Source organism: Odocoileus virginianus, chromosome 2 (assembly GCF_023699985.2).
Source record: "Odocoileus virginianus isolate 20LAN1187 ecotype Illinois chromosome 2, Ovbor_1.2, whole genome shotgun sequence".
Lineage (NCBI taxonomy): Eukaryota > Metazoa > Chordata > Mammalia > Artiodactyla > Cervidae > Odocoileus > Odocoileus virginianus.
The window spans coordinates 68491989-68505249 of record NC_069675.1 but is presented as its reverse complement, the minus strand read 5'-3'; the positions used below and the strand labels follow the sequence as shown (position 1 = coordinate 68505249).

General features: G+C 38.5%; 1 protein-coding gene across 1 annotated transcript in view; it reads left to right on the top strand.

The window, feature by feature from the left end:
- The first annotated feature begins 4 nt into the window (after positions 1-4).
- The window catches only part of SLC4A1AP (solute carrier family 4 member 1 adaptor protein), a 29709-nt gene continuing 16452 nt past the window's right edge, over positions 5-13261 (top strand). Inside the window, exons 1-5 of the mRNA XM_020886291.2 lie at positions 5-736; positions 968-1163; positions 2971-3093; positions 3937-3997; positions 4314-4453. Coding sequence (XP_020741950.2) covers positions 77-736; positions 968-1163; positions 2971-3093; positions 3937-3997; positions 4314-4453 — 1180 coding nt within the window. The 5' untranslated portion in view covers positions 5-76. The remainder of the gene's footprint in view (positions 737-967; positions 1164-2970; positions 3094-3936; positions 3998-4313; positions 4454-13261) is intronic.

The window sequence follows — 13261 nt, the reverse complement described above, 5'->3', positions numbered from 1 at the left end:
ACGTGGAGAGGAATGTAGAGACCCGAGGAGGGTGAGGTTTCCCAGGGACAGATTTTGAGGCTGCTCCCGATTGAGGATGGCTGATAGTCCCTCTCAGTCCGAGCAGCTGGCTTCGCCGGAACTCAATGACGACTTCAAGAAGCCAGCCCTGCCGGTGCCCTCGGCGGCGCAGAGTAAGGCCCCGGCCAACAATCCTCCAAACCCGGAGGAGGTGAAGGAAAGGCCCACGGCGCTGCCGGACTCTGATTCCGGGGAGCCTGATGTCCCGCCGGCCCTGCCGGACAGCGGGGAGACTAGCGTTCCAGCGGAGGAGCAGCCTCGGCCCCACACGGCGGCTCCTTCCCCTGGCGGCCCGGCCCGGGCGCCCCCTTACCGAGAGCCGCCGTGGGGCGGCCCCACCACGGCCCCCTACAGCCTCGAGACACTAAAAGGAGGCACCATCCTGGGCACCCGGAACTTGAAAGGACTGAGTTGCTGCCTTTTCGGGAGGCTGCCTAGCTGTGACGTGTGCCTGGAGCATCCTTCGGTGTCTCGCTACCACGCCGTGCTGCAGCACAGGGTGTCCGGCCTCGATGCAGAAAGCGACGGCCACGGGCCTGGCTTCTATCTCTACGATTTGGGAAGCACCCACGGCACTTTCCTTAACAAAACCCGCATCCCACCCCGCACCTATTGTCGGGTCCACGTCGGACATGTTCTTCGGTTTGGAGGCAGCACCCGGCTCTTTCTTCTTCAGGTAAGTAGAAAACCCTAGAATTGAAATCTCTAGAATTGAAAAAAACCCTACAACTGAAATCACCCGGCTGCGTTCCTGAGCTTCTTGTTTTTCCTGAGAAAGGAGATTGTCCTTTATGAAAGTGCGGGAATCTGGGTCCTCATCTCCAGACGTCTGGACGCATTGCCTTGTTTCTGAAAGTGACTTTAGCCATCCTAAACTCTAAAAGAATTCTTTCGCTTGATTCATCAGGGACCAGAGGAGGATCGAGAGGCAGAATCCGAGTTGACAGTAACGCAACTGAAGGAATTGCGCAAGCAGCAACAAATGATGTTGGAAAAGAAGATGCTGGGAGAAGACTCAGATGAAGAAGTGGAAATGGATACCGCTGAAAGAAAGAGAAATACTAATAGTCAGGACGATGAAATGGGCTGCACCTGGGGAATGGGTAAGGCATTAAAACTGCTGCCTGAGGTTAATAAATTCGTTTCTGTTGGTACAGTTAATTTTTAAAAATCATGCAGCTTTCGTGACCCTTTGAGAAAGATAGGGCAAATACAGTTTGCACATAGGTTACCAAAACTTAGATTTATTAACTTTTCTGATGCCAAAAAACTGAATTGTGGATCCAGTTGATTTATCTTCTTGTGTTTTACAATGCACTCCCTTGTTCAAAAGTCTTAGCGTATGGAGAAGGAAATGGCAACCCACTCCAATGTTCTTGCCTGGAGAATCCCAGGAACGGGGGAGCCTGGTGGGCTGCCGTCTATGGGGTCGCACAGAGTCCGACACGAATGAAGTAACTTAGCAGCAGCAGAAGCAGCAGCAGCAGCAGCTTTTGTTCTATTGTGTGCAGAAAACAGTAGTGGCATCATTGAATATGTTTTTTTCAGAACCATATGTCTGTAACATTAATACTTCCTTTTAAGACAAATATAAATTCAAAAGAGATTTTATTTAGAGAAACTGTTCTAATTAAAATTGTTTTCCTTCACACTAAGTTAATATTTAGATTCATAATTGTTGAGAGAAAAGAATTCACTGTAAAATAATGCCAACCTATATAAGCTGTAATAAATTATTTTATACTTTGAAAAAAGTCTTAGCATATAGTTTAACAATTAAAATTTATTTCATTAAGTACTGACTATCGCTAGAGGGAGTGAAACTACAATTAAATAAAATGGAATGTTATCTAATATAGGAGTTCTGTCAAATTTTTTGTACTTTGTGTAAACACCCTGAATTGTGAAATATCTAATCAGAGGGATAAATTGAATTTTCCGTAACACCAGACATTTTGGCGGATAGGTGTTCAGGAGTGGAGTCTGAAAAGCTGGATGACCTTAACTGTGTTGTGGGGAAGACAGATAAATCTTATGAAATTACTTGTGGTAAGTGCCAAACAAAAGCTGGAAACCACTAGTATGCTGGAGTGAGGGTTCAGAGAAAGGAGCAGCCCCTGAGTACCTAGACCTGCACTATCCAGTATGGTCATCATCAGCCACACTTACGGGGTGGCTAGTCCAAACTCACATGTGCCGTAAAGGTAAAATACACACTGGGTTTCAAAGACTTAGTGTGAAAAAAGAATGTAAAATATTCATAATAATTTTATTTTGATTACATGGTAATTTCACCTGTTTATCTTACATTTTTAATACGGCTACTAGAAAATGTAAGATTGCATATGGCTTTCATTATAATGCCTGTTGGGCAGCACTGACAGAACTTTGGGACAGTGTATAAGTTTATAAACAGAAGGGTTTTAAGCTGGAACTTGAAGGAAAGGAAAAGAAGCCCTTAGGAAACAGCATTGGGATGGTGTCCAGGGCAGGGATTGATGATTTTTAAGGAAGTACTGAGTAGATCAGTCTGTTGGTGGACATGATAAGTATTAGGAAATTATATTGAAGACAAAGTATAAGACATGGCTGTGAGAGAATGAGAATGCGGGACTGAGGAGTTTAGATTTTTCTTTTTTTACATAGAGAATGTGGTAGGCGGTCTTGCTTTTAAAATACATATAGTAATGGAGAAAAAAGTAAGGTGCCATGAAAACAAGTTTTAACTTGTCATACAATGTAGAAACCTGAAGATGTTCAGACTGATGGTTTTGTGCTTGTTCTTCCCCACCCCCACCTTTCTTTTCATCGCTGTTAACTGTATCTTTGTGCAGCCTAAGAGGATAGTGAGTGCCATTCAAATAGTCTCTTATGTCTGATTGGCATTGCTTTCTTTCCTGTATCCTGTAGGAGAAGATGCTGTCGAGGATGAGGCTGAAGAGAACCCCATTGTCTTAGAGTTTCAACAGGAAAGAGAGGCTTTTTATATAAAGGATCCAAAAAAGGCTCTCCAAGGTTTTTTTGACCGAGAAGGTATGTATACAGATTCTGACCCAGCTGGTAAAAATGTATCCACAAGAGGGTGCTTTTCTAGATCTTCAAGTACTTAGAAATGCTTTATTTTATCTAATGTCCTCCTGGTTCAGTTCTTGCCTGTGTGGTCAGTTGCTCCAGGTTTGTTTTGGAAATTGTAAAAATTCTGTTAGTCTTTTTTCACATCTTGGAAAAAGGAAGTACTTTTTTCCAACTCACCTCCTCCTTCTGAGAAGATGCAGGATAGGGGTGGTTGGGAGACTGACCCATTTGTTACAATTTCTTTGTTTCTGATTCCCCTGATCTTTTGTCATTCTTAACATGGATTTCCACTTTATGTGATTTAAAGAATGTTTCCATTAAAAAAGTAATTAAAACTGGAATAAAGCCTTTGAGATAATAATTACAAAAAGAACATTTCTGCAGAGAATTGTTTCAGTGGATATGCTTTTAGAGAACATTTATATGTATGTGTGTGTATGAATATAAATATATACATATGAACTGTTTGCATTCACTTAATAGTTACACTTCTAAAAACTAAGCAACTGTGACAAATTAACATCAAGTCTACAACTTATAAGTGTGAGAGCTTCTATTTAGTGGACAAACCTGTGTGTAGAGACTTGATTGTTTTGAGTTTGTAGTTCTCTGTCTCAAGCTCGTCCTAATTTTATTATCAGATAATAATTCCTAGGAATAGGAAGTGAAATGCTTTGAAATTTAGTGTTCAATGTGGTTTGAGACTTTGTATTCTTATTCAGCCTCTGCTCTCTTTCCCCTTTGTATCACTGGTAATTTTCAGATGCTATTAAAATTGTTTTGCCTTTCTTCCTCCCACAGGAGAAGAATTAGAATATGAATTTGATGAACAGGGTCATAGCACTTGGCTCTGCAGGGTGAGGTATGTTCTTTTCTCAGTAACATCCATTTCTGGAAAGTGGCTAATTTCAAGTTTAATTTATGGTTACAGACAACAACCCAAAGGGCAATTTTAGTCTTTTTGAGACTATTCATGAATTTGGGGATTGATTGGGGTTATAGAGGGATGGGTAAAAGGTGTAAGGAAAAAAATTGAAATCCAGCCTTGGCAAGATAGAACAAAATGAACTGAGATTAAAAAGCTATCTCAAAAACATGACTGTTATCATAAAATATTAATGTTTTTCATGAGACTTGAAGCTTAGTTCTGTGCTTAAATCCCTCCCATACCAATGCAGATTACCTGTGGATGATTCAACTGGAAAACAGCTAGTGGCAGAGGCCATTCACTCAGGAAAGAAAAAAGAAGCAATGATTCAGTGCTCCCTGGAAGCTTGTCGAATCCTCGATACTTTGGGATTGCTGCGGCAGGAGGCGGGTGAGTATGCGGGGACTCTTTTTCCCTTTTAAAAAAAAGATGGACAGAAGGAAAATTTAACACATAAAGTAATAAAACCTCTTTTTAGGGGAAAAATATAAATTGTACAGAATTCTATGAAATGAGAAGAAAAACATTCTCTATCTCTTTAACCAAAGTTAACCTTTGTTTTGGAGAAGGAAGTGGCAACCCACTCCAGTACTCTTGCCTGGAGAATTCCGTGGATAGAGGAGCCTGGTGGGCTGCTGTCTAGGGGGTTGCACAGAGTCGGACACGAGTGAAGCAACTTAGCAGCAGCAGCAGCAATATTTATTTATTTATATTCTCCTAGACATTATCTATAGACATATGTTCAGAACTAAAACCTTTAACAAAATACAAACACTTATAGCAAATGCATTTATATTTATGCTCTTTTGTGACTTTTAAAAAAAATTTATTTTTGGCTGCACTGGGCCTTTGTTGCTATGTGTGGGCTTTCTCTAGTTGCAGAGAGTAGGGGCTACTCTCTGGTTACAGTGTGCGGGCATCTCATTGTGGTGACTTCTCTTTTCTGCGGAGCACCGGCTGTAGACCGCTGGCTCAGTAGTTGTGGCACATGGGCTTAGTTGTTCCATGGCATGTGGGATCTTCCAGAACCAGGGATCAAACCGGTGTACCCTGCATTGCAAGGTGGATTCCTAACCACTGGACCCCCAGGGAAGCCCCTTTTGTGACTTTCTAACATAAGAATGTATCATGAATAGTTTTTATATTGTTGTGTTAAATTTACCTTAGTTTGGTAATTTTTATATCATTGCATTAAATTTACCTTATTTTTTTAAAAACTGGGTATGTAATTATTTTTATTCTGAAGTTACTTTTTATTATTGCAAAGTAAATTACATATACTTTAAAACTACCAAGGTCTTACAACAGAATATACCTGTTCTTGTCCTGCCCCTCTCCAGTCTTCGACTCTAGAAGGTCTTTAACTCTTTGAATTATTTCTTCTGGCATTTAAATATATCCATATGTCTAATCCAATATCTTATAATAACCTGTAAGGGAATATAACCTGCAAAATAAAAATGAATTACTATGCTGTATACCTAAAACTAATGCAGTATTATAAATCAGCTATACTTCAATAAAAAAATGTTTAAAAAATTTCATATTTCTAAAAAACATGAGCATGCTATTATATTTTTAGTCATGTAAACATTGTAACAAGTATTTAATGTTTATAAGGTTATGTTTATGCAAATATTAATCACAACTGAGCAGTTTTGTTTTGTTGTTTTTCCTAGAGTTAATAATTGTGTTTGTGTGTCATGTGTTTGATTTTTTTGGTACCTCTTTCTCATTCTTCCCACACATTTCAATAACCTTCTAGTGTGTTTTTCCATATGGTCAATTACATTAAATAATTTATCAGTCCTGATTTTTTGGGAGACATTTCTCCTGAAGAGCACTCTTCTTTTAAGGAGACCCCTGCTGCAGAACAGTAATCTAGGGCTTCATTTGCTATCTTCTTTGAGATTTCCTTCTTTTTTCTCTAGGGTTGGATTTTCTGTTTCATGATTCTCATAATTCTTGGTTTGTTTCTTTGTTTTAGTGAAGCACATATTTCTGTAGTTTTGGCAGGTTAGGAAGCTGGTACCAACAATAAGGGCATGGGTGGTAATAATCTTCAGTGGAGTTCACATCTTTCATTTTTCTTGCTCTATTCTTGTTTTGGTGGACATCCTCTAGTAGATTCCTAGGAAAGGATAGATAGCAAGTCAACTTTATTAAACTCTCCACTCTGAACATAAAATTATTCTGACTTTACTTTTGGTTAATAGTTTGACTGGGAATAGAACTCTAAATTGGAAGTAATTTTCCTTCACAACTTGGAGGGTATTGCTCTTATATGACATCCAGCACTGCTATTGAAGTCCTAAACTATTCAGGTTACTGATCTATCACATGTTATCTTTTTTCCCCTCCTCTCACTAGAGGTTTGTAGGAGTTTCCCTTTGTTCTTAAGGTTCTGAAACTTAACTATGATGTACCTTTCTGTGGGTTTATTTTTGTCCATTTCCCTGAGTACTTGTTGGATCTGTTTGACCTGGAAATCTGGACAGTTCAGGAACATTTTGGGAATTGTGCCATTCCCTCATTTTATCTTTCTGTTTTCTCTGTTCTCTGGAATTTTGTTTGTTAGATAGTGAACCTCTTGGGCTGGTTGTCTATGTTTCTTTTTTCCCTTCTCTGTCCTGTTTCTGTGTCTCTTTTGTTCTTTCTGGGATATTTCTACAACTTTCTTTTTGTATTTTGCTATCAAGATTTCAATTTCCAAAGCTCATTTTGTTCTTTGGATATTCATTTTTAAAACGTAATATGCCATTGTTGTTCATGGATTATTAACATCTCATCTCTCTGCTAATCTCTTTTCTCCAGGTTGTTTTTTCTGTTTATTTGATGTCTATCCTGCATGGTAGAGGTCTTTCTCAGGTGTCATGTAGTTCTTAGTTATAAAAACTACTTGGGACAAAAAAGATGATGAGCAGCTTGGAATATATAGATGGGGCTATTTAAGTTTGAGGAACACTATAGAAGGATGTGGGTGGGCGTTTTGCAGGGGAACTCCTCATATAAGTATCTTTAGATTTTCCTTTTTCTGCTGGCAAGATTCCCCAAAGAGTACTCCTCAGTCTCCTGCATGAAGGGAGAGGACTGGCTGCCAGCATTCCTGGACCTATGTGGTAGAGATAGCTGAGCATGTTCTCAACATTTAGCCATTTTCAGGACAGTGCTAGTTTTTGAACACAGTACCCATGCCCTCAACTATACTAGTCAATCCATAGTTCAAAGACTTTCTATCTTAAATTCTGGGTTTTTCCTGGGGATGGGAAGGAGATGAGTAGATGGGGTGGATGATCTGTTTCTCTGTCAGCTTTCACTCAGGCTTCTTTATTTTGTCACTGCTATCCAGCCCCAGTCCTAGAGCCTTTTGATGATTCTGTTGTGTAATCAGATCAGTTCTGTTTTTCCCCCCTGTTGGGTTAGGATCCTTTTTTTTTTTTTTTTTTAAATTTTGCTAAGTTAGTTTCCACTCATCTGTCTGCTTTCTAATTTCCAAAAATTTGGTGGTGTTGCTGTCCCCATTCCTATTCTTCCTGTCTTGTAGATTAGTGTCTTTAAAAAAAAGATCTCTTTGGTGCAGTCTTAGTGGGGTATGGGGAGAGAAGGAAGTTAGATATGTGTGTTCAGTATACCATCTCAACTTGGAAATTACCAGGTTTATTATTAATAAGGACTGTTTTGTTTGCAAATAATAGAAACCTAATGAAAACTCACATGGGGAAAAGGTTATTGGCTGCAGAAGCTGGAAAGACTAGCTCACAGGATTGAAGAAAGAACTGCATGAACCAGGACTGCAAGTTCTGGAAGCAAAACTTAGTGCTGTGAAACCAGAACTCGGTATCATGAGGACGTATGCAACCTGTATATGTGTATCTATATTTCTGTCTCATGATGCATGGTTTTATTTTGCAGAGAGATTATAATTCCATAAGGAAAAGCTGGATGCTTACAGCCTGTCTGTAATAACCTCATTGGAAAGAGAGCCTCTTTTTCTCCTATATCTAAATATAACTCTGGGGGAAAGATTCTCATGAATCTGGTGTGGTCACATGACTATACCTAATCTAGATGGAATGGGAGAAGAATTTTCTAGAGAAAAGGGCATTTTTATCACATCCAGGGGAGTAAGATGACATAGGATAGATAGAAACATAATGGCTACCATAGTTCCCTGCTGATGGACTTTCTAGATTTTCATTGTTACAATGTTGCATTGATAAATATGGTATAAATTCCTTATAAATAAATTGCTGGATTATTTGCATCTTTAATGTTGATGGATGTTGTAAGATTGACCATCAAAAACATTGTGTCAGTGTGCATTCCCACCAACTATTTGAGAGTCTGTTTCCCCATATCCTTACCGAGTGAAAGTGTTAGTCACTTAGTTGTGTTTGACTATTTGTGACCTCATGGACTGTAGCCCACCAGGCTCCTCTGTCCATGGGATTTTCCAGGCAGGAATACTGGAGCAGGTTGCCGAATAGACATTATTATTCTTTTTATGTTCTTTGTAGTCTAATATATGCTTCCCTTGTGGCTCAGCTGGTCAAGAGTCCGCCTGCAATGTGGGAGATTTGGGTTCAATTCCTGGGTTGGGAAGATCCCTTGGAGAAGGCTACCCACTCCAGTGTTGTGGCCTGGAGAATTCCATGGACTATATAGTCCATGGGCTTGTGAAGAGTTGGACACGACTGAGTGACTTTCACTTTCAGTCTAATATATATGAAGTGGTATCTCATTATTTTAGTTGGTGTTTTTTAATTGTTAAAAAATGTTTGACATCTTTTTAAATGTTTGTTGGCCATTTGTATTGCTTTTCTGTGAACTGCTTTGATTATTTTCAAGATTTTCTTTTCGATTATTGGCCCTTTCCTCATTTATTTTTTTCCTTTTTCACGGATTGATTTTTGAGAGCTTCTGCTCATTAAATAAATTAGCTCTTCCTTTATTTATTTATTTATATTAGTTGGAGGCTAATTACCTTACAACATTGCAGTGGTTTTTGTCATACATTGAAATGAATTAGCCATGGATTTACATGTATTCCCCATCCCTGTCCCCCCTCCCACCTCCCTCTCCACCCGATCCCTCTGGGTCTTCCTAGTGCACCAGGCCTGAGCACTTGTCTCATGCATCCAACCTGGGCTGGTGATCTGTTTCACCCTAGATAATATACATGTTTTTTTATGCTGTTCTCTTGAAACATCCCACCCTCGCCTTCTCCCACAGAGTCCACAAATCTGTTCTATACATCTGAGTCTCTTTTTCTGTTTTGCATATAGGGTTATCGTTACCATCTTTCTAAATTCCATATATATGTGTTAGTATACTGTAATGGTCTTTATCTTTCTGGCTTACTTCACTCTGTATAATGGGCTCCAGTTTCATCCATCTCATTAGAACTGATTCAAATGAATTCTTTTTAATGGCTGAGTAATATTCCATGGTGTATATGTACCACAGCTTCCTCATCCATTCGTCTGCTGATGGGCATCTAGGTTGCTTCTATGTCCTGGCTATTATAAACAGTGCTGCGATGAACACTGGGGTGCACGTGTCTCTTTCAGATCTGGTTTCCTCGGTGTGTATGCCCAGAAGTGGGATTGCTGGGTCATATGGCAGTTCTATTTCCAGCTTTTTAAGAAATCTCCACACTGTTTTCCATAGTGGCTGTACTAATTTGCATTCCCACCAACAGTGTAAGAGGGTTCCCTTTTCTCCACACCCTCTCCAGCATTTATTGCTTGTAGACTTTTGGATAGCAGCCATCCTGACTGGCGTGTAATGGTACCTCATTGTGGTTTTGATTTGCATTTCTCTGATAATGAGTGATGTTGAGCATCTTTTCATGTGTTTTTTTGCCATCTGTATGTCTTCCTTGGAGAAATGTCTGTTTAGTTCTTTGGCCCATTTTTTGATTAGGTCATTTATTTTTCTGGAGTTGAGCTGGAGGAGTTGCTTGTATATTTTTGAGATTAATCCTTTGTCTGTTGCTTCGTTTGCTATTATTTTCTCCCAATCTGAGGGCTGTCCTTTCACCTTGCTTATAGTTTCCTTTGTTGTGCAAAAGCTTTTAAGTTTAATTAGGTCCCATTTGTTTATTTTTGCTTTTGTTTCTAAAATTCTGGGATGTGGGTCATAGAGGAGCCTGCTGTGATTTATGTCGGAGAGTGTTTTGCCTATGTTCTCCTCTAGGAGTTTGATAGTTTCTGGTCTTACATTTAGATCTTTAATCCATTTTGAGTTTATTTTTGTGTATGGTGTTAGAAAGTGTTCTAGTTTCATTCTTTTACAGGTGGTTGACCAGTTTTCCCAGCACCACTTGTTAAAGAGGTTGTCTTTTTTCCATTGTATATCCTTGCCTCCTTTGTCGAAGATAAGGTGACCATAGGTTCGTGGATTTATCTCTGGGCTTTCTATTCTGTTCCATTGATCAATATTTCTGACTTTGTGCCAGTACCATACTATCTTGATGACTGTGGCTTTGTAGTATAGTCTGAAGTCAGGCAGGTTGATTCCTCCAGTTCCATTCTTCTTTCTCAAGGTTACTTTGGCTATTCGAGGTTTTTTTGTATTTCCATACAAATTGTGAAATTATTTGTTCTAGTTTTGTGAAAAATACCGTTGGTAGTTTGATAGGGATTGCATTGAATCTATAGATTGCTTTGGGTAGTATAGCCATTTTGACAATATTGATTCTTCCAATCCATGAACACGGTATATTTCTCCATCTGTTTGTGTCCTCTTTGATTTCTTTCATCAGTGTTTTATAGTTTTCTATGTATAGGTCTTTTGTTTCTTTAGGTAGATATACTCCTAAGTATTTTATTCTTTTTGTTGCAATGGTGAATGGTATCGTTTCCTTAATTTCTCTTTCTGTTTTCTCATTGTTAGTGTATAGGAATGCAAGAGATTTCTGTGTGTTAATTTTATATCCTGCAACTTTACTGTATTCGTTGATTAGCTCTAGTAATTTTCTGGTAGAGTCTTTAGGGTTTTCTATGTAGAGGATCATGTCATCTGCAAACAGAGAGAGTTTCACTTCTTCTTTTCCTATCTGGATTCCTTTTACTTCTTTTTCTGCCCTGATTGCTGTGGCCAACACTTCCAAAACTATGTTGAATAGTAGTGGTGAGAGTGGGCACCCTTGTCTTGTTCCTGATTTCAGGGGAAATGCTTTCAATTTTTCACCATTGAAGGTGATGCTTGCTGTGGGTTTGTCATATATAGCTTTTATTATGTTGAGGTATGTTCCTTCTATTCCTGCTTTCTGGAGAGTTTTAATCATAAATGGATGTTGAATTTTGTCAAAGGCTTTTTCTGCATTTATTGAGATAATCATATGGTTTTTATCTTTCAATTTGTTAATGTGGTGTATTACATTGATTGATTTGCAGATATTAAAGAATCCTTGCATTCCTGGGATAAAGCCCACTTGGTCATGGTGTATGATTTTTTTAATATGTTGTTGGTTTCTGTTTGCTAGAATTTTGTTAAGGATTTTTGCATCTATGTTCATCAGTGATATTGGCCTGTAGTTTTCTTTTTTTGTGGCATCTTTGTCTGGTTTTGGAATTAGGGTGATGGTGGCCTTATAGAATGAGTTTGGAAGTTTACCTTCTTCTGCAATTTTCTGGGAGAGTTTGAGTAAGATAGGTGTTAGCTCTTCTCTAAATTTTTGGTAGAATTCAGCTGTGAAGCCATCTGGTCCTGGGCTTTTGTTTGCTGGAAGATTTCTGATTACAGTTTTGATTTCCTTGGTTGTGATGGGTTTGTTAAGATCTTCTATTTCTTCCTGGTTCAGTTTTGGAAAGTTATACTTCTCTAAGAACTTTTCCATTTCTTCCAAGTTGTCCATTTTATTGGCATAGAGCTGCTGGTAGTAGTCTCTTATGATCCTTTGTATTTCAGTGTTGTCTGTTGTGATCTCTCCATTTTCATCTCTAATTTTGTTAATTTGGTTCTTCTCCCTTTGTTTCTTAATGAGTCTTGCTAATGGTTTGTGAATTTTGTTTATTTTTTTCAAAAAACCAGCTTTTAGCTTTGTTGATTTTTGCTATGGTCTCTTTAGTTTCTTTTGCATTTATTTCTGCCCTAATTTTTAAGATTTCCTTCCTTCTACTAACCCTGGGGTTCTTCATTTCTTCCTTCTCTAGTTGCTTTAGGTGTAGAGTTAGGTTATTTATTTGACTTTTTTCTTGTTTCTTGAGGTAGGCCTGTAATGCTATGAATCTTCCCCTTAGCACTGCTTTTACAGTGTCCCAGAGGTTTTGGGTTGTTGTGTTTTCATTTTCATTCATTTCTATGCATATTTTGATTTCTTTTTTGATTTCTTCTATGATTTGTTGGTTATTCAGAAGCGTGTTGTTTAGCCTCCATATGTTTGAATTTTTAATAATTTTTTTCCTGTAATTGAGATCTAATCTTACTGCACTGTGGTCAGAAAAGATGACTGGAATGATTTCAGTTTTTTTGAATTTACCAAGACTAGATTTATGGCCCAGGATGTGATCTATTCTGGAGAAGCTTCCGTGTGCACTTGAGAAAAAGGTGAAGTTGATTGTTTTGGGGTGAAACGTCCTATAGATGTCAATTAGGTCTAGCTGGTCCATTGTGTCCTTTAAAGTTTGTGTTTCCTTGTTCATTTTCTGTTTAGTTGATCTATCCATAGTTGTGAGTGGGGTATTAAAGTCTCCTACTATTATTGTGTTACTATTAATTTCCTCTTTCATACTCGTTAGCGCTTGCCTTACATATTGTGGTGCTCCTATGTTGGGTGCATATATATTTATAATTGTTATATCTTCTTCTTGGATTGATCCTTTGATCATTATGTAGTGTCCATCTTTGTCTCTTTTCACAGCCTTTATTTGAAAGTCTATTTTATCTGATATGAGTATTGTGACTCCTGCTTTCTTTTGGTCTCCGTTTGCGTGGAATATTTTTTTCCAGCCCTTCACTTTTAGTCTGTACGTGTCCCTTGTTTTGAGGTGGGTCTCTTGTAGACAGCATATATAGGGGTCTTGCTTTTGTATCCATTCAGCCAGCCTTTGTCTTTTGGTTGGGGCATTCAACCTATTTACATTTAAGATAATTATTGATAGGTATGGTCCCGTTGCCATTTATTTTGTTGTTTGGGGTTCACGTTTATACCACCTTTCTGTGTTTCCTGTCTAGAGAAGATCCTTTAGTATT